Source organism: Perca flavescens, chromosome 21 (assembly GCF_004354835.1).
Source record: "Perca flavescens isolate YP-PL-M2 chromosome 21, PFLA_1.0, whole genome shotgun sequence".
In the NCBI taxonomy this organism is placed as follows: domain Eukaryota; kingdom Metazoa; phylum Chordata; class Actinopteri; order Perciformes; family Percidae; genus Perca; species Perca flavescens.
In genome coordinates, this window is record NC_041351.1 from 17409595 (window position 1) to 17432626 (window position 23032).

Here is a 23032-nt window from a genome sequence, read left to right on the forward strand (position 1 = left end):
TCTTTGTCTTTTCTGAGATCTTATCTGTACATCTTGCTTTTTGCAAAGCGCAGCAAAGTTGTAGTAATGACTTCACGTCTCATTTGGTTTATTTTAGTCCTTGGAGTTTCCATATAAATAAAACATTATGCATGTTTTTGGCTAATAAGTCAAACTCAAGTTTACTACGATGCAAATTATGCACAATGAAAAATAATGTTGGATCTGTTGAACTGATTTGAATGTGTCACTTTCACTGAATTGTATTATATTCATAAAAATATCAATATAAATTATCTTCTGTTAAAATATCTTACTGTCAGTACTCTGTAGAGTTTGCTGTGATAGCTGATGTGACAGTGTCTTTTGGCAAGTCTTAAATGAATATATACTATAAAGACCTTAATGGACAGTCAGTTCCTCTTTTTGTCAATCTCTCTTCCTCCTCTTCTCATTCACTCTCTCCCTATGTAGGACAGAGCATGAGTATAGATATATTTTCAGTGTATCGGTCCCCGGAAAGTAGAATTGGAGAGGATCCAAGGAACAGATTGTCCCACTTTTACGTCCTGCAAAAGTGGAGCGGCCAAGTTCTGTCCTCTATATCCCTCTCTTTCACTGGGTCTCCACCCTTCGGCCTCTTTCACGCTGCCAGTGATGAGGAACCGTCAAGAACACTCTAAGCCTACTCCAACACAGGATGGATGGGATGAGTCACTAAACAGGGGGGGAGAGGGTGCTTGGTTTATATGAATGGTGCATCACTAGCCATCAGGTCTGGGGGTGGTGCTCTGACGTAGGAGTTTAAGGGGGAAGGGCCAAGCTGGGGTATGAGAATTGGGTACCATGACTGTGTCTGTAGCATCAGCACTCATTAAAGGGGTGATAGAATGCAAAACCGATTTTACCTAGTCATAGTTGAAAAACGACAGTTTGGTGGGTAAATAAGACATACATAGAACCTCAAAATCCCATTGATACCTCTTTCCTCTGCAAATCTCACAATTTGAAACTGCTGCTGCTGAAAACGGGCGAATCTGAACAAAGCTAAAAGTTGACGTCAACTTCTGAACTCCTTCTCATTTGGCTCTACCTTCCATCTTTGTAACGTCCCAAAAGGGGCCACTAACTAATCTGAGGTCAGTTAGTCTTCTAAATCTAGGTCGCGCAAATCTCAGACACTTTATACATTGTTCGTCTGCTGTAGCATTACTAAATTCCCTTCTGAGACTTTTTTATGCAAGAAATCAACTACATAAAGCTCAAATATGGGCCGTTTTACAAAAATGTATGGCTAATTGCAAATTTAGTACGACTGTTTCGGAGTTCAGCAGCTCCACAGTAGCCTAGCCTATGCTGTGACAGCGGCGCAGTGCCTGCCCGGATCGCTGGCTTTCTGCCTGGACTGTAAGACCCCGCTGCACGCTGGCTGGAGCTCTCTCAGGAGATACGGAATACTGGCCCAGAGAAAAGGAGTAGATATCGGACAATTGAGCGGGACGTGTGGATTTAAATCTATGGCGCAGTGGACTCCCAATGGGCGGTGTGCAGGAGCTGCCTACCGGCGGCGTTTCACGGTATGTTAAATTTTTTTTCAACATGGATCTTCAGGGACTGGTGTCGAAAGCATTGGTGTGTGTGTGTGTGTTTGACACACAGGAGGATGAACATGGGCACAGAGGGGAATGTATGTGTGTGTCTGTGTGTGTGTGTGCTGCTAAGCTCTACCAATCAGCGTGCAGCTCATCTAAATATTCATGAGCAGACCATATAAGGCAGAAAAGCTCTCGTTTCAGTCCAGTCCCATTTAACAGAGTAAAACAGCAAAAGAGACATTTTCAGCCCAACCAATGTTACATACCCTATTAGGAGACCTTAAGGAACAGCATGAAATACCATATATAACCATTCTATCACCCCTTTAAAGGTAACTCAAAAGCACAATACAGTGGACAAATCATTTAAGTTTTAATGTCTATGTTCTCTAAAACGTAGAAAATAAGGATTCAAATGTATTGAGGAACTCAAACATTGATTTGTATGCCTTCCTGTTGCGATGACAGGGCTCAGCATTTTCAAGTTGTAATTAAATCTGTGATTGATAAAATCAGATGAAATGCAAATGCTTAACTGATAATCATGGCGCCCTTCATTCATTTTACAGGCAGATAACAATACCAGCAATAGATTCATCCTCCATGCACCCATTCTGGCATCTCCCTCAGCGGGGGAGGGGAACTTCTCCTATCCAACACAAACAGACGCCTGTTAGTCAAATTGCATATCTGATGTTAATCAAACAAAAAACGATAACACTGCTAATCAGTAAGTAAGTGGATGATTAAAATAATCACTCCCAGCTCTCTATTTCACAATAAACATGCTGCTCCTTTGATCTGCGTTTCAGCTTGATCCTCCCTATCGCCACCTCACCAAGGACGATCTTTTTTAAGAAAAAAGGGGCCACGGCTTACTTTGTAGGTTACACACTGCTCGCCTGATGTTCCAAGCACGTGTGCATGCACATACACACATACCCTGTGATCGCACACAAAGTTTGACTCTTTAAGCAGCACTCAAAACACATCTGTCCTGAATGTCTAGCAGAAATAAGCATTTAGTGTCAGACCAGTCAGCTTGAGCTTGGCTGACGGTCTCGTGTAGATCAAAGTGGGCTATCTTTCCCCTCAGATTGGATATAATTGGGTCAGGTGGAGCATGCGCTGAGGGCCTTGCTTGGGCTAAACTTGGCTGGATGGACTGGGAGACCTCAATGCAGCACTGATTTAGGAGTGAACATCCCCTGCGCTATTTTTGAGACTTCCCCCTTCCCGTAAACATTGTTTGATACAGTAGCTAAAGCTTACACACAACAGAAATCCCTAAATCAGGGTTCTAAACTTTTACTTTTTCTGGCCCATGATCCCGTTTTCAGGTCTGCACATTTTGATGAAGTTATGTGAATCTAAGTATAGCATAGATTTGTATTATATTCCTAAACTATACATGGATGATATAGAAAGCAAAATGTATGCCAAGTCAACTCTTTTGTTTAAATATATGAATCAAATATTTCTGTTTTACAAATTTCCTACATCCCCCGTCCCCAAATCAAGTCACCCCCATGTGAGATACCAACTCCAAGATTGAGAACCTCTGCACAATATAATGTTTCAAACCATGCAAACATGATTTAATCTGCACCTTCAGTCTTAACATAATATTAATGAAGAAGCACACTTAATGTCTCAGAACAACTTGATATTTCCCAGTTGTTATTGTCGGTTAGTATTTCAATTTAATGAGCTCATTCATGTGGGCCAATCTATGAGACACATTGTTCCTGTTTAGTAATTAAGTTTCCCTTCGGCAACGAATTAAATGACACCAGGTCCCAGGTCCACGTGCCCATGTCTGTAGCAGCACTGAAACTAAACTTAAGTGTATGACACTAGTTTGTGTGGGTGCACAACACCACAACACCCAGTCTCTAATAACTTAGACTGATTATCTGAAATACATAAACATAAGTTGGTGCAATTGCGACCAAAAGTAAAATAGCTGATTTCATATAACACAAACTTCCCTTTCCCTCTCCACACATGATATGACAGAAAGTGCATTAAAATGTCATGAAAACAGAGACTTCAAAGGCAACTGTGCAGCTGATTGCCTTATGCTTCGCAACAACAAATGAATTCGGGAAGTGCTGATGCCGAGTCAAACATTTCTAATAAAACAGACCTATACCTACTACAATTCCTGGTATCAAGTAACTTTTTCAAGGGCATCTTTTACTTTTTATACTTGTCCCAGAGCTGACTAGACCTCAGGCCTCAAATACAATGAAAGCAGGCCACAGACAAGCTAGTCAGACACACGGAGATGGGTGCAGGATTAAGGCTTTAGGGTGGATTTTATGGCAGATAAATAGCCGCAAATAGACTGTCCACTAGTGACAGTTGCACTTACCTTGCACGTCCATTGACATAAAGGTAACACTGAGAGACAAAAGTCAACAAGATACTAATAAATGCGGTTAGACATGGCTGACAAAGTGAGGACCATGTCGATGCCTGTCGGGCCCCATTACAGTTCATCCACCTACCATGTAATGGGGTGTAATTGGCTCTACAGACAGGAAGACCCTTCATTCTTAACTTTATACTCTACTTATGACTATTACACTATATACTTTGGATTGTCTAATAAGCAAGATGGTAAGAGAAAGTGTGGGGATACATGTAGTATTTGCAATCAAATGGAACCATCATCTGTTTTGGGAGAGCATCGCTTTAGAAAACGAGGTTGAATGTTAGACAGGAAAAGCAATGAAGGTATTAAATGTGCACTTTACCTCCAAGATATTTTGTGGAAAGTGTGTTCTTTACACCTGCTCTCGACTCTAATCAGATATACACTACCTTGTTACAACTCTAAACTGAGTCAAAAAAACACCAGCTAAAGTGCCATCTGACCCTGCTGGCTTGAAACAGACTGCTCAGCAACCCAGAAGCTAGATTACATCAGCAAACAGTGAGGTTAATGAGGTAAGTCTTATATGCTATAGCTAAAGGTCTATCACCCACTTGTGCTACAGCTCTGTCATCGTGTGATGTATTACTCCTGTTGATTTACACACTTGACTCTAACTGGTGTCCTGCTTTAAACACGGCCAAGTACATAGAACTGTTTCCTGATAAAGTCCCTGTAATCAGTGCAAATATTAACTAAAAGTTGTAAACGTGAGCTATTTCAGTTCTTCATAATGGTGGATGTGTTGCAGTTTGCTGACTTCTGTTTTCAAGGCTTACGGCAATCCTCCAGATCTTTTCCCTGGGGGAAATCTCTCTGTATGTAATAATAAAAGCCTGCAGAGTCAGGGGAAACAGCTCTTCTCTCCCGTATTATCTTAATGAGCTCAACAATAAGACTGCCAGCTCCCCAAATAACAATTAGAAGTTAATTCAAAATCATATTAGATGCAAATTTTTATTTAAACATGAAATTACTTTTCAAGGTTATTTTTAAATGAAATCACTTTAAATGTCAGACCAAAGATGGTCTGTGGCATTTCTTTGCACAGACTTAGCTCCATACAGCTGTAGTCCAGTTTAATACTCCCATGGGACTGATTTAAGGAACATTTTGTTGTGGGTTTTGCATTTCTGCTGCATAGATACAGTAGTAGCTTGCAGCTAATAGAGTCTAACTGTACTCCTCCACAGCAGTGAGCTGTCACTGAAAATATTTTCTCAGCATGTCAGTTTTTTGTCCTACCCTTTCTCCACACCAAACCCTGGAGAATTACTGGACCATATAGCACTGTCACATCTGCTGCACTGACCGGCCTGTGTATCGACTCAAGCTCTTCCTGCAGAGATCGGAGAGGACAGAACAGGACCAGGCAGGAAAGAACAGCATGAGACAGGACAGGATGGAGTGGAAATAAGTAGGCAGTGGTGGTGGAAATTTTCTGAATCAGAGAGACACAAACATCTCCACAGACACATTAAGCTTTCTGGCCAATTCAGTGTAATTTATGTATTTATTAATTTCTGTATATCTTCCGCTCAATTGTTTCATAATAACACTGGGCCTCATTCACCAATATCTTCCTAAGTTTTCTCTTAAATATGTTCTTAAGAAGGTTCCTAAGAAAAGTCTACGTCGGATTCATGACGTGTTCTTAAACAGCAGATTTGTTCGCACCTGTGTTCTTAGGATTGATGAATCCCACATCTTCGTAACTGAAAGCGCGTGCCAGTTGTTCCCAATTAGCATAAGAAAACGCCCCGCAAATTCCCATGACGCTTCCTGTGCACCTCCTGGGAGACAGGTTTTCGGAGATTGTCGGAGCCGCGGTGGAGGAAGTACTGAATCTCAGAACTTAAATAAAAGTACAAATAACCAGAGACATATTTACTTTAGTAAAAGTAGAATATGTCCACTACCACAAACAAGGCCTGGCTTGAAGTTCCTATCCTAACCAGCATAAAACGGAAATGTGTTGTTAGAATCGGAATGCGGTTGGTTTTATTCATGGATGTATTTTATTTTCTTTAACCATGCAAGTAAGCAAATAAAGTGTGTGAAGCAGCGCAAATGGGAAGATGTGAAGAGGTCCAGCCAAATAAATGAGATATGAACGCGTCTTACGCAGCCTGGCGGATAGTAAACGACGCTGTGGAGAGAAATAGATGGTAACTATGATTTAAAAACGGGAATAATATAAAACAAACATTTTCACTTTTACCGGAGGTTGTATTACCGAGGGTCAGCGGCGCTGCGCCCGGGCTCTGCAGCACCAGAGCCGGCTTGGATCAGCGGTGCCCCATATATACAGTATCTATGGCAACCAAACTTTACTGGTGAGACAAACGTGTGACGGTCAGGAAGACGTTTTGGCAGGGGGGAAACTGATCAGAAAATGTAACGGAACATTGTAGAAACGTAGTGGAGTAGAAAGTATAGATAATTGCTGCAAAATGTAACAAAGTAAAAGTAAAAAGTAGGCTATGCACTATTGAGTCTACTTATCGCTAAGTAAAGTACAGATACGTGAAAAATGTACTTAAGTACAGTTACGAAGAATTTGTACTTTGTTACATTCTACCACTGCATTTTGGCCCTATAAATAGCGATTAATCACCAAATAACGCATGATTTAATCAGTTTAGTTCATTTTTTTTCAACAAATGATCAGAAATACATTACAGTACAATACTATCATTGTAAACGACTGTAGAATTAAATAAAATGCAGTAAGTAATCATTTGTAGCAAATTGTTATCACTCAAATGTGCGTAAGAGTGCTTTTCGGTGTTCGTAGATTTTGTTCTTAGCTAAGAACAAATCCAAGTTAAGAAAACATTAGTGTATGCCAGAATCTTCGTAAAAAGTGCGTAAGAAGATTTCTTCGTAAGAACGGTTGGTGAATGAGGCCCATTGTCTTTTGGCATTACTTGTCTTTTGGCATTAACACATTACGTATAATCACTCAGTCCCTCCTTGGCGTTGATAACGTCACCCAATGTTCTTTGTTCCATTATAATCAATTGTTCTGTGTTTCTTTGGAAGCCATAAATCTTAGTGTGCCAACTCTGTTTTAAATTGCCCTGTTTTTTTTCTTCCTTTTCCAAATTAATTCCCCCAGGTGCACTTTGCCAATAGAAACATTTGCTTTTAAAGCCAGTATTGCTTATTGTGCATTACAGCGTGTGGGGCAGGTCTTAGGAGGCTGTGCAAAGTCAATTATGTTGCCGCTATAGGATGAAAGTGCACAGAGACAGTTTGGTCATATGTGTGTGTGTGTGCGTGCGTGCGTGCGTGCGTGTGTGCGTGCGTGCGTGTGTGTGTGTGTGCATGCAAATGTGTGAGAGTTAGTTCTCTGGAGTCCTCCACCAGCTGACTCCATAAATACTGTGAGCAGGTAACGAGTTTGACAAGTCGCAGCTAAAGAAGTGTGTGAAATGTGGGTGTTGATGAGCTCTCGTTTGAATTTGTTAAATGTAATACAACGCTGTAAGTGTCTGTCTGGATGGTATTAATATAGGTATTACATAAATGTAGGCTTTACATAAGCACAAGTATTAATATTCCTTTCACCTGACTCCCTGGCTGATTTCTACCTTATGTTATCTATATCAATTATCCCCCCCATTAATTCTGGTGCATGTATCACTGTAAAACAACAGGTCATAGCCTGCTTCGTAACCATGGGGGAGAGGATGTAAAATATTGCAATGTGCAATTCTGATTCCTAATGAACATGGAATAATCTACATGAAACAGGGTCTTAACTAGTCACAAGGGATTCAATTATGGCCATAGAGTTGGATTCAGCATGAAAGGCTCATTTAGAGAAATGAACTTCTCCCCCATCACTGCCCACTGTATCCAGAAGAAAATGCCAGACAACAATGCTTTTAGTTAGAATGTCACCCTAATGTTTCTTTTTGTAATTTAATTTCCATGACTCATATTAACTGCAAGCAGACAAATCTTCATAATCTTCATTACATCTTCCTCATGCTGTATACCATAGCTAATAAACAACAGAGCACTCTCACCAGTCTTAAAACTGTCTTGGAGTGATCTGTGCAACTACTATACAGCTTTCTTTATAGGCTTTGTGATCTTTGTAATTCTTTCTCTGTCCCACTTTGCTTTTCCTGCCCACCTACATAAATCATAGGAATCAGACCTCAGAGGACGTGTAACACCCCCCCCCGTCACATTTTTAGCAGCACACAATTCTTTTTGTAAAGCGCTGTGACTTTCACCCTCAAACACACACACACACACCTTGCTGCTAAAGATCATTTCTTCTTTCTTTGTGTGCCCAATACTTCTAAATGCCTGTCTTTTAAATTAATTTTATAGTTCACACACAATGCTACCATCACTGTCTTTAGTATACTATAATCATTCACTGTTTCTTTTTGTATTATAAACACTTTACATTACTTTTATTGTGAGATAAGCACAGCAATTGTATTGAGGTTATTCATTTCAAAGGGTTAGCCAAAAATGAGAGTAAACATGAACATGAAAAAGTAAATACCTTTTAGTCTGCAGTTCAGGCTGTGTTGCTCCTCGTTGAATCCGCAGTGACCTCCTTGATAAACCACAAAGAGAGTAAAAAAGGGGGCCGGGATTATAAATTGAGAAAAAGATCCAGTTGAAAAACAAGAAAAAGTGACATGTTTTTTCTCTTTCAAAATCACATTTTCATGCCTTCTAGTCTTTAAATCGGTGTGAGCCAGTATTGAGCCAGTGTATTGTGCAGCCTCTCTTTCTGTTTTTCATTCGCACACACACACTCTTTCACCTACTCTATGCCCCAGTAAAGCCGACTCTCTCTCCCTCTCTCTCTATTACACACACATTCATGCACCCTCTCTCCAGCGTGGCGTCCTCTCTCTCTCTCTTACTTCAGATGGATCTCTCTCCGTTCTCCTTCCTCTCTTTGTACTTCCACTGGGTACCGACTCTCCACCATCCATCTGTCAGTTGCTCTCTCTGCTTTCTTTTCTCGCACCCAAGTGCTCTTCTATTAAATTATCCCCACTTTTCTTCATTACTCCATCTCACTCTTGTCTTTTTTGTCTCTCACTGTTTCACCACACATTCAAACCTCTCCTCCCTCTCTTGCTCATTATTTCAGTCACTCTATCAATCAAAAGACATGATACCATTCCCTCCCCCTTTATCTTTCCCTGTCTTTCACGCACAGTGGATGGATCCAGGCCGCTTCTTTGTCTCCCTTGTGTCTTTGATTCTAACAGGTCCTCATAGAAATAAAGAACTGCTTTTCCTGACTCATTTTTTCCATTCATAAAATGTGGCTTTATTACCTATGTGGTAGAAATAGAAGATGACAGATATTGCATTTACATGTGTGGAATAGTTTGTGCAATGTTCATGAATCTGTCAAGGAGGTGACCGACCACTGGTCTGACTCATTTAAATCACTAAATCACTCACACAAAAATACAAAAAACAATTTTTTCAGTTACCCCTTGTGGTATCTTGCCATGCAGACATTTCTGGTTTTATAAGTGAGCTTTTAAAATACTTGCTGCTGGGAATTCTGACCAAATCCCAGATCAGTGAAGCTAAAGAGCATTGTGTTTCTTATGCTGACCAGATTGAAAAATTATATTTGAAAGGATCAACAGCAGCAGAAACCATGTCCCGTTATTTCTGCATGATCCACAGACCTCAGCCTACAGTTGCAGCCTACGTTTTTAGTGCTTTGGGTGAACTGACCCTTTAAAAACATACACTGATTAACCTATGGGGGGAGAACTACAATCAAACGTCAAATTTGTCCTACTTTAAAAGATAGTAATGTAACAGATATCCATTCAGAATTAAAACCGATGAAATGAGTGTGCTACAATTTAAGTTTTAAATTAGAATCCTGACACAAACTGACAGACCTGATGCAAACGCCATAACTACAAGCATGGCAAACTATCTAATGTATATAGCATATTTAATGAAGAAGGAAAACATGGTGTACTTTACGTAAAAACATAAAATATACAACTGAAAAATGAAGATTAAAATATACAGACTAATATAACAAAAACATGGAATTTGATGTTTTTAATCATATATTTTTTTGCATCCTCTACACCTTATCTTAGAACACAGGATCGGACCTGTGTGTGATCTTAAGGTTCATACAGTGTTAACAAAAAAACAACAACATGTATTTCTGTCCTTGTTCTAAAATCTAAAGACCAATGACCTTAACACTGATGTGTTATCTTAAGGTTGGGAGATGGTTCAAACTAATTAGCTATTACGACATGTCGTCTGATCACGTCTGAAGACAAAAGTGTGTATAGATGTTGACAACTACCACACTCTTCCATTGTAGAGAGGGGCGAGACGTGATAAGCGTTCAAATAACCGCAATCAAGACCATGGTGTTCGGTATTCGGTTCTGCGCTCAACAATGATGGAAGAATGAAAAAAGAGAGCTTGAGAGGTTTCAAACCTACCAAGTTTCTCACCTCCTCACACATGGCAATCATAAAGGGGGGTGATTGTCTGTTTTGAAAGGTTAAGGAAATTGTCAGATTCAGGCCGTTGAAAAGGTGTGGTGGGAGATGGTTCAACAAGCACTTCGGTTGAAACATACTGATCTGTAAGTCACTGCTTGTGCCAGTGTTAATTAACAAATACACTAAGGACTGATAGCGCTGATTATTTGTATGGTATTGTTGTCTCTATTAGTTAGTGAACATGACAGGGAAACAATGCTGAGAGAGCGAGAGAAAGGTATGACGTGCACATTGCACCCCCCCAATCATTCAGTTGGAGTGTTTGAGTGATAACTGTCCTTATGCTTGCTTTAGGGTTGCTTTTAGAGACAACAAAAAAGAACATTGGAGGACAGAGGAAGGCGAGCTGGGTTGAAATACATTAATGCACACAATAGTACACTCTGTACACTCTGAATCCTGCCATATCCCACCTCTTAAGGACAACATGACACCTGCATTGTAACTCTTGATAAGAGCTCTAGTGGGTGCTCTCCTTTAATGGTGCTACACTCTATGGTGTGTATTCATCACACTTGCATCCTACCTTGGTGCTTCCGCTGCCTTCGCTGCCCAGTGTCCTTTTTTTCTGAGAATGAGAAACTTGTGCTTTCTGTGTGAATGCCTCTCATGCCAAAGGCAAGGAGAGAAAAGTGGGTCACGGGCAGATGGACCATACAGTAGTGAGAATATGCTGGCTAGGTTTTTTATTATTTATTTATTTGTGTGTTTTAGTGAGTGCCCTTACTTAGTAGAGTAGTAGAGTCAGAATGAAAATGAAAACAAAGCAGAAGAAGAGATGAGAGTAGAGGGCAAGAGAAAATTATTGATTATTGATAGTTATTAAGCTGTGAGGCACAAAGAGGGTTTTGCTTCAAATCAATGGCTTATAACATACTCACTATTGAAATTAAAACATTTTATATATCATATGATGTGCAATGAAACTGCTGCTTACTGTGCAGACACCGTCAGCCACATACAGGCTCCAACCTGCAGTAAGGCCTTTTTCATCAATTATTTTCTCAATGCAGTGCTGGACTCTGGTGGCCATTTCAAGTAACTGAAACAGAGACATCAAACTGTGTTTTGTTTTTTTAATTGTGAGCAATTAGAAAAAGAAAAGAGAATGTTGCTCTTTTTTCTGCTCAGAAATGTGTCAACATTCGTTGTAGTTCTTGGAATGTAGTTGCTCAAAATGTGTGTTTCAACCGTCATACTGTGGCTGGTTGGTCTGGTTTTAACATCCTCTTATTAAAGTAAAGAGAATCATGGAACTCTATGTGTAATAACAGGAATTAAGTGTTGCTACAGTAAGTCAAAAATGTCTCCACTGCACTAAATGAAACACTGTTTGGATTCTGAGAAACAAGATAAAGAAACAGAAACAACACATTTGGTTTTTGTCATGTTTCATACCATGTATATGTTGGTGCCTTTTTAGCATTTTAGCTTTGAAACATCTGCATACAGTTTTTCTGAACAGGAGAACACACCGATCTTTTGAAGCTTTCGGATGTTTAAGTCACTTAGCTTGCATGCAACCTTTTCTCAGGTGCAGGAGAGCAGTACGTGAGTTTTCATGCATTAAAATATGTGTTCTGTTTTTTTCAAGAAAGTATGAAAGAAGAAGTTGCTGACCATGATCCAGTTGTCTTTATCTAACTTAAAACTGACACTACCAGAGCAAATCGGATATGCAAGATAATATCTGAGCAAGAGCTGGTTCCTATTCTACCTAAAACCACAGTGTCCTGAAATGACCTGCACATAAACCATTACAAAGTGCTATATAACTATATCCTATTAAGCTCTTTGAGTGTGTACCGACAGGTTCACAACATCCCTTCTTACCTGTGTATCGATTAATAGTAATTGTCACATGTTGACTGATGATTTTAATGTCATTTTAAAACAAAACCATATTTTGATTTCCTCTTTTAGCCTCAAACCTCGCTGTCTGTTTTATTCACACCCCACTGGTGTCAGTGGTCACCAATAATGAACATGATTCATGTGTTTTCTGCTTTTGATCTGTGTAAGGGCGGAATCCTTCAGCTGTGGCAGTTTCTCCTTCATTTCTCAGAAACGTTTAACTTGGAAAGCAATTAATAAACAGAGGTCATTTTTGATTATTATTATTATTTATTATTATTATATTTAGATTATCGACTCAACTCTTTAGAAAAATCAATTAATCGGTTTGAGTCATTTTTTATGGAAAAAATAAAATATTCTCTGATACCAGCTTCTTAAATGTGAATATTTTGTAGTTTCTTTACTCCTCTGTGACAGTAAACACAATATTTTTGAGTTGTGGACAAAAAAAGATATTTGAGGACGTCATCTTGGGCTTTAGAAACACTGATTTTCTGATATTTTATGGACCACACAACCAATCCATTAATCAAGAAAATAATCAACAGATTAATCAACAATGAAATAGTGAATTGCAGCCCAAATTACAATAATAATAATTATTATTAATCAAAGGATTCAGGCCCTAAATTGGGATGCAGAACATATAAGCGCTTCTCTTGCTCCTATCTTCTTCTGTCTGTGCCTTTATTGCTACCTCTAGAGCCTCCCTACCAGCCTTGTTTACTGAGTGAGTTGAGTGAGTCACTTTTATTTTGACTCTGGCTTGCCATTTTAGTTTAGCTGGGGTTCTCTAGTTATAGACCTATGAGTTCACCATTAGCTGTCTTAGTTGCTTTTAAACCACATGGGTTTTCTGTCATGTTTAGTAATCATCTCTTCCACTGCTTTTCAGTTAACCCTTATACTGTACTGTAGTTTGTCAGACTTCCTGTTTTAGTGCAGCAGAGACTGGGCAGGTAAAGCATTTGCATATGTTTCCATTCCAAATTGTAATATAGAAAGTAGTAACTTTTTGCAGGAGGTCATAAAGAAGTAACTACTCTAAAAGCTTTCTCAAGCATCTACTTCCAGTTTCACCTTCTTTTTTCTTTGCGTTCTATATTTACTTTGAATCGCCCTGTGTCCCCTTCATCTCTGTTTTTCTTAGTTATGATATTGTGTGTTAAGGTTCCCAAGTATTGCATACAGTACTTTGTGGGGTAGTTCTCAAGTTGCTCTCTTTTTTCCTCTGTTAAAATTTATAATTGTACCAGTTAAGTTCGGTTAAGATATGCTACTGGGAACACCATTGACGAGAAATAGTTTTGCAGAGGGGAAATATACTTAGATACTGGAATTGCAACACTGACTCAGCCTTAATAGCAACTTCCTCAACTTGACTCAAAACAGTCAGTCAGTGTTTGGTCACTTCTCAGCGCCTTTAGACATTGAGTTGTTTCTCCTCTGCTTGTGTAACTCTGGCAGGGTCATGAGGGGGGTACAACATCTGCTGCTACTGGCAGGTAAGCGGGATCCAATGGAACACAAAGCCAGATATCTGGGGTTAAAGGTTGTTTTAGGATTGTAAGGTTTTCCTTTTTGTTAGTATTATTAGTTATATCATGCTCAGCTGGAATTTGGTGAGATTTTCTATTGCTTTTATACAAATGTTTTATGTATTTATAACATCATATCTCACATTTTGCAGTGTATGAAATTATAACACAGAAACTAAGGGTGAGGCCTCGGGTGGAGTCACTGCAGCTGCCAATCTTGGTGATAAAGGCAATTAATCAAACATACAACTAAGTGCCATTTCAAATCTTAAAACATATTTAAATGTTCTTACATATAGCTAAAAAAAATTAGGAATTGCATTTAAGATTTAACAAATGTGTAAAAGTTTTGCCTACATTAAGATCACTGAGGTAATTAGGCAGTGCAACAGATGAGAGGGGAGAGGGGAGCAGGGCGTTGGCAAAGCCACTTCTCATCATCTCTAGACAGGAAAAATAAATGTTAAAACAAAATCTGAAAACTAATACATATATTTTGATTTAAAAGGTGAGATCATATACAGACATTTATCTTAGCTAATAGAAATAAGTAAATACATTTGTTGTCATGTTTGCTCTCCATACAGTCATTACAGAATTTTAAATGCAATAAATTACAAACCTTTTGTGCATTAAGCTGAATGTTTTCATGAAGCTGTGTGATTAGTATTTTTAGCTGGAAGACGTTATTTTACTGAATTACACTGAGCTATATTGCTGAACGATGCTGAATGATTGATGATTGATTGATGTAAACTCAGATGTACGTACATGCAGACACTGGTTTTCATACACTTGTAGGTAAACTGTATTTTCATTTACATTCATTCTTTGCAGGACTACACTAACACAATTAACTCAAGGTGTTAGGGTTAATTAAAATTGTATTAATAATTTCCAAATTAATCATGCATTGCATCAGCATTAGAACAATGTTGAATATCTAAAAGAAGAGAGAATGGTGTGTACTAGGCATGCAAACAAACGAGGAGCAGAAAGTTACAAATCCAATTTATAAAAATTTTATCGGAACATTCAAATTAAATAGTTTTCGATATTTTTGAAAATGTTGAATATCCTTTCAAATTTGAATATGTGAAAATATTTTCAATATTTTCATTTATTCTGATTTTAGAATAAAAACAACAACCTTTTACACATCTGCTAAACATTTTGTGTAGAAATGTGTAGATTGATAATAATGCTGCAAAAATAATTCCCGCACACTGTCATTATGAAAGTCATATAGTCATATAAAAGTTTAATAAAAGGCAACGTTTCGGTACTAGACCATCTTCAGGAAAAATGGAATGAAGATGGTCTAGTACCGAAACGTTGCCTATTATTAAACTTTATATATTTTTTGCAAGTTAGACAGTGTGCGGGAGTTTTCTTTGCAACTTTTGACCTGCTTGTCCCCCTCCAACGCACCTGTGTCTCGTTGTAGATGTGCAAAGTATTGTTCTGTACTAGATTGATAATAATGAAATGATTGATCAATTCTAAGAGAAGGCTCAGAACTTTATTTGCATTTTCTATGTAATAATTACATACAGTAGGTACGTCATTCATAAAAGTATTAAATTGCATGCATACAAGATTCGATATTTAGTTATTTATTTAAAATCAACAATTTTGCTGCAGTCATTTTATGAGAGAAACATCACTATATTCTCAATATCCTCTATTATTATATCATAAAGCCAAATATTTAGATTTAGATACAAAGATTTATAGAAGCTAATATTAATGCAAGTTAATCATATGTCTCTTAATATTGATTAGAATTCACTGCATCATAAAAAATAGAGTAAAATAAAATGTACAATGCTGCAAAACAATTCGGAAACAAATACTGTGTGCAGACACACGCGCACACACACACACACACACACACACACACACACACACACACACACACACACACACACACACACACACACACAAACACACACACACACACACACAGCAGGAAGATGTTTACAGCCGTGTATAATAAAATGAAAAAAAAAACAGAAGTCATGTGAAGTATAACATATAGTACTTTTAAAAAAAGATTTAAATGACTATTTAAAACCTAATGAATACTTTGTGCTACTGCAGAACTTTGGGTCGATGAAAAAAATGAATGATAATACACGGGACTATAAACCTTATTTATGCAATAATTAGCCCAAATACTACAGATCAGCTGTAGGTGCAACTGCACAGCATGTGAGACTATATATCTGCATACTAACACATTGAGTAAAGCTACAGCTAAATAAGGTATTTACGCACAGCACATACAGGCTAATCTCCATAGTCCTTTGTACACCGTCGATAAACAGAGACTGTCCTGTCATCCTAAATTATACAATTAAGCTGCCAAACAAATAACAATCAGTGTTTTATGATGTTTTTAAAAGTATATTGTGATATGCTGTAAAAAAAATAATAATAAAAAAAGTATTTTTGAATGACAAAATACTAGAGAGGAAGAGGAAGAAGTTGATGTTATGTTCGTGAATTTAGCTTGACAGGTCTTGGACTTTATCCGTTAGTGCTTAGTTTTTTTCTTTACAGCTTCTTTACTAAATACTTAGTTCAGGAAGTACCTGATAGACACAGTGTCTGATGAGACAAAATAAAACAGCACCCCCTACTGTACTACACCCAATTAGCTCAACATCCATAAAGTAAACCCGGGGCACACCGTTGGAGTTACAATAAAATATTTGAAGATTTCGCCCCAACAAAAGTTACGATTCAACATTTAGAATTTTGACTTAGTGATTGAAATGCCCTGCACTAAATGGAAGACACTATTGTAAACTGTGTAATATTAGTCATGAAAGACTTTTATTAAAGAATGACATTTGTTTATATTTTGTTACAGTGTTCGCACTTCTGGCAAGATGTCAACAAAAGCCACAAGGTAATCAGTGTTCACACATGACAAGGTGTCAGCCCTCCATCTTACCTTGCAGAGGTGTAAAATGTCAATAGTTTGCAGCAACAACCAACTTTTGTGGTTTCTTGTAATATCATTAATTGTGCCTCCAAAAATACTTTACTCTGTCTTTTTTTCCTTTCTCTCCTGCATCCATAGTTTCTGTGTCACCCATGCTCAACCAGATCTTCTCTGGGGACTTATTTTTTCTGAGATGTAACAGCAGTGGGAGCAGCGTGACATGGTACATCGACAATGACAAAAAAACGATCACAAACGACACCTGGAAGATAGGAGCTGCCTCACCCAAGCACTCAGGCAATTATCAATGCCAGAGCGAGAGCGGGCAAAAGAGTGACAATTTCAAAATCAACGTCCTGGGTAAATGTACCACATGAACATAAGTGTTACAGTTCAAACTCCCAAACATGTAAAGGGAGCTACACATTCCATACAAATAATTGTATCGTTTATTTACCTACCATTCAGATTACGTTCCTAGTGCCTCACTCACCATCAAGTCAGGACAGCCAGTGGTGCGGACGGACAGTTCTGTTGTCCTGCAGCTTGAAAATGAGGATGGTCTGTGGGGATGGAAATGCTGTGTCTACAGTGGAGGGCCCATAAAGAAGATTCAGTTGAAGTTGAGCAATGACAGTAGGAGTGTGGTCTTTCAATCCAGGAGACTGGATGTACCGGAGACCGTTTTCTGGTGTACTGATAAAACTGAACAAAACAGAAGTAACCAAATCACAGTCAGGACCTCAGGTAAGCCTACTTTTATTTTAATGCTCTGTAATACAAAGCCAATGGGAGCTGCAGATTCAGGTGAGCATTTTCCTGTAGATTCATGACTATGAGCGACCCCTTTCACAGTGTAGCGTTACCGTTATTTGCATAATATATTTGCCACAGAAATGTTATTATTTATACATATTTAGTTTAGTCATTTAACTATAGGGTATAAATCCAATCCAATCTTCATTTTCTTTCAGTGAAGGACGTATCGCTGGAAATGTATCCTCTGCCTGCTGTAGTTGGGGAGAGTCTGATTCTGAAGTGCCTTGCCTGGGGCACAGATCTAATAAGCCACACTGTTTTCTACAAAAACAATGAAATCCTTGATAACAGTAACCGTCCCACCTACAAAATCTCTAATGTAACAGAATCTGCAATGGGACGTTATAGGTGTATTGCTACCTTCAAACACAAGGCGTACACTGAAGGGCCCCCATACAGAGTGGTCTCTGATGATCAAGATGTGTTTGTCCAAGGTAAGGAAATCCAACAAACACTCTTTGACTGCCTTTGACTGTTGGTGTATTGAATTAAGTTTTCCCTATTTTGTACGATAGTGTATGCTTTCCACTTGTTTCTCCAGTAGACACCTTTTAAGTCAGTCTTCTCATTTGTTCTTTTTTTCAGCATCTCCTATGAAGGCATTTCTCTCTGCAAACAGTGGCTTGTCATGTTCTTGTTTACGTTGTCCTGATAATAGCTCCTATCGTTGGTACCACAAGAATAATGGGCAATGGGCAGTTATGGATTACACACAAGCAGTCATGATGCCAAAAGCGAGTGGTACTTACGCATGTAGAGCTGTGTGGAACAACGGGAGGTCTTCTCTCAGCATTGATTATGTTTGTGAGTTCCTGCTTTTGTTTCTGCTAAAGGTCTTTGACATTGTTTCCCCCTGACACATTTATATACATTTAGAGCAGTTAACTCATCGTGAGTACTGCCTAGCCTGTAAGAAAAGCTGTATAATGTATTTTGTGACTAAAAAATAACCCTGATGATGTCTTCAGTGTTATCTTACCTTCGGCTTCGAGACTTTAAATTCTTAACAGGAACTTGGAGAAACAGTTAGTCACAGTTTCTTACGTAAAGGAGGATGACAAAATAATTTACCAAGCAGCGAGGGTCTATTCATTATGCAATAGAATATATATAATTTAATTGCATTATGGTAATTGCAGGATCCAGTGTTTTTGGATCTCAACCAATGCTAGGGATTAAACGTCAGGATGTCTCTGCATATCAGGCATCAATTTTGACCATTTTTTTAATGCAACTTGTGTGAGCTGTACAACTTTTTAGTAGTGCAATACTAAACAATGCAACTTCAGTTTGCCTACAGATTATTTGGCCTGTCAGAGCTCTGTTAGTTGTCACATGCTTTGAAATTCATATATCAAAGTACACTTTTATACTGACAAATAATGTGAATTCAACTATTATGAACTATCACAGGGTCACAGATATTTATTGTTATGTATGTGCTGTCTCTGTTTCAGATCAATCTCCGATACCCATTCTAACAGGTGTATTCATCGTGCTGGCAATACTAATTTTAGCAGCTGTGGGTTTTTTTATATGGTATAAGAAGAGAAATGCCACAGGTGAGTAACTACTACTTGTTTTCAGTTTTTTGTAAGCACACTGAAGGCATCACATGCACTCCTTTCTTATTTTTAGGACGGATTTACGAGGATATGCCACTGAGGTCACGAGACGAATATGAGAAGCTGCAGAAGCGTGCCCAAAAGGAGGGCGAGTACGACACCCTTAATCCAGAAGCACCAGGCAGACAGAAGAAAGAGGGTGAATATGAGGCACTGAAGAAAGAGGAAATGACAAGTGGGGAGTACCAAACTGTTAGGATGGAGGGGGCAGTTGGTGGAGAGGGAGGGTATGAAGCACTGAAGAAAGAGGGAATGAAAGAGGGGGTATACCACACCCTGGGTATGGAGGGGGAAGCAGGAGGAGGGGGGGATACGAAGCACTGAAGAAAGAGGGAAGGAAAGAGGGGGTATACCACACCCTGGGTATGGAGGGGGAAGCAGGAGGAGGGGGGGGATACGAAGCACTGAAGAAAGAGGGAAGGAAAGAGGGGGTATACCACACCCTGGGGATGGAGGGGGTAGCAGGTGAGGTGAGTGAGGAGGATACGAAGAAGTAGAGAAGAAGGACAAAGACTGAGAATATGAGATAGTGGAGGAAAAGATGGAGGCCTAGGCAGAGGAGCAAAAGACTGAGTCATGAAAGGAAAGATAGTTCTTCTCAGTAGCTTTTATTCTTAAGAAAAGTAATTTTTCCCGCAAACCAGAAAAGTCAAGTGATGTCTTGGTCACAATCCTGAAGTTCAAATCTGTAGAATTATATGTGTCGGACTATAAGAAAAGCCTAGAGATTTGTATCAAATATCTTAGATCATAATAGTATTCATACGATTGGCAGGGAGAAATACTTTGACCTAACAACAACAGTCAGTTAAAAAATAGCAAGACTGCCTAATAATACAACAAGGAGGATTTTTGTTGCATTGTGCAGTTACTAATAAGTGATGCCCTTCCTTCTTAATTATATTTATCATGGTAATTATATGAAATATTCTGTAAAATGTAAATTTCCATCACAAGTTAGCAGAAAAGAAAATTATTCATTTTGTGACACCAACAAAAACAAAGACACCAAATATTGTATTAGCTCTGATCCTGTCAACTAACTAAATTCCAACCTGCATAGTCATTTATGTATATATACTCCAACTAACAGCATTATGAAGATTTTCCACAATAATAACAACTGTTTCGACATTTTTTTTAATGTGTATTTGCTTATGTTTCCTTATAAAATTATATAGTTTTATTTTTAGAAGTTTTTTTTAACGTGTATTTGCTTATGTTTCCTTATAAAATTATATAGTTTTATTTTTAGAAGTTTTTTTATGTGTATTTGCTTATGTTTCCTTATAAAATTCTAGTTTCAGTTTTAGAAGTTTTTTTATGTGTATTCTTTTTATGTTTACTTATAAAATTATATAGTTTCATTTTTAGATGTAGAATAGTCTAAGGATTTGACTTTTGTGTCTTAAAATGTATTTACCTTACCAACGCTTTTTGTGATGTTTCTATAATTTCTGCGGTTGCATTAAAATTTAAAAATGGCATAATATTGATGAACTTGAGAGAGAGTGTCATTCCTGTTGTATTTTATGTGCTGAAATAAAGCCATTTTGATTAAATGTGTGGTTTGTACAATTACTTAATTACAAACTGTATGGACATGATGAACCTCTGGATGCCTTTCTAACTTCAATCAATTAATGCCAATGAAGGTTCAAAAATCAGAATCCATTACGCTTACAAACCAGGTGTACTCTTTCTAAATGTTTCTGATGCAGAGGGTGGAATGAAAATAAGGGTCAATCAAATCGACAAAACTGGTCTTTTGACAATCTTTAGAAAGGTTGCATTAGGTCAAGACAACAACCAGTGTGTTTAGTTCAGAAAGAAGAGGAGACAACCCTAGTTAAACTTTTAGGGAATAAAATAAAACTCATACCCATCACTTTCTTTGCATCACTTTCAGTAAACATGACTGGTCCTTCTTTAAACATCATATTGTTGATTCCAAGAGATACTTCCTCTCTTCTGACACTCTGAAATGAGACATGAAGCAACATTGAAGGGCAACATAAAAGCAATTCTAAAAGCATAAAAGCAATAATGCAATGCTATTGGCCCTAAAACAGGTGCTATATTTAATGACTACTTAACTTACCTTTGATTGCAGCTAGTAACACAATAGTCCCTCTTGTGTTCCAGGCTAAGCCTGTTGTTACTTAAAGAGCGTTATGGGTTATTTGTTTGTGACGTTAGCGTTGTTTATTTATTTATTTTTAATTTATTTTACCTTGATTTAACAAGTAAGAGACTCAGTGAGATTAAAAATCTCTTTTTCAAACTCTTGACTCTTGACTCTTGGCCAAGATAGGCAGCAGTACAACCACACATATAGTACATACAAACACAAAATACACAAAAACACTAGAAATATAAAACAACTGAAACAGCAAGTCCTTTAAAGTCAACCACAATCCTAAACACATCAGGCAAAACATCTACAGCCAGATGTGGCTGCCTCCAAGTCAATCAACATCCTCTTGTTTCAGGGATTTCTGTAACTTGTTCCATGTAGAGGGAGCTGCAAACTTAAAGGCCTTTTTCCCCAGCTCAGTTCCAACCTTTGGAACAGACAGAAGGAAAAGATCCTGGGAATAAAGATTGTAAGTCCCGGTACAATTTACACTGATATAGGTCAGAAGGTAGGATGGAAGGAGACCTAAAATAGCCTTGTATATAAATATATGCCAGTGTGGAAGTTTCTGTGTTGATAGAGAAGGCCATGCAACACTGTCATACAGTTCACAATGGTAAACTGCTAGCAGACATGGCCTTTATCTATCACTCCTAAGTCAGCCTCAAAAGTGTCCATATTTTAACCACAGGAATTTATCCGAGGACTCAACGTTTGTTGAAATCCACCTGTATTGACGTATTTACCGCTGACATGTAAACGAGGACTATCTTTAAACCGCAAACTAACATTAACTACTTTTGTCATGATGTTGGAAAAGATGGCGACTCCAAAACAACCTGACGTTATCTGTTCAACGACTAGCTAGGTATGAGAGTGTATGTAAAACATTGACAAGCCACTCAAACGTTAGTTTTATTAAATTAAATAAAAGTCAACAGGCTATAGTTAATGTTGTTTGGTTATTTTATTTTTAAAGTCACTAATTATTAGTCAATTGAGGATGTCTAGCTAGCTAATATTTGAACCAATTTGGTAAAATTCAAGTTACTGTAAGTATGATCCTTAGCTAGCTGACAGTATGGCTCGGGTTTTAGTGGAATATGGACCAGTAATATGTATATTTTTTTTAAACACAAGAAACTATTGTTGTTTTTAGGTTTTATGGTGACAGCGTGCTCAATGGGTGTTTAAAGGTCAACAATAATTGTTTACAGACAGAACTGTATTCAGTATCGTGGTATTATCGTTACTTTGTATTTTGAGGTAAAACAATAGCTTATTTTGGTATTTTCAATAGGGACCATCATCGGATGCCAAAACTCCCCCTCAGCTTTCATACAGCTACACTCTTTAATGGGCCCCTCCTTGGCACCCTGAGACAAATCTTTGCACTCACCTCCCAATTAGGAGGTAGCAACCACACACTATAAAGCACCAGTACTGTACATCTTTTTTTTTTCACTCAGCCACCTTAAAGCAGAGATTTACTCTCACAATCTCCAGCTACCCACCAGTGTTGCTGTGTGGCCTCGACTACCAGC

General features: G+C 38.2%; 1 protein-coding gene across 1 annotated transcript; it reads left to right on the forward strand.

The window, feature by feature from the left end:
* The first annotated feature begins 13823 nt into the window (after positions 1-13823).
* Positions 13824-19675, forward strand: LOC114548585 (B-cell receptor CD22). The gene is made up of 8 exons (XM_028568570.1): positions 13824-13921; positions 16833-16871; positions 17046-17267; positions 17376-17654; positions 17882-18160; positions 18312-18530; positions 19184-19288; positions 19365-19675. The coding sequence occupies exons 1-8, from the start codon at positions 13888-13890 to the stop codon at positions 19673-19675; spliced, it is 1488 nt and encodes a 495-aa protein (XP_028424371.1). The 5' UTR covers positions 13824-13887.
* Positions 19676-23032: the final 3357 nt, after the last annotated feature.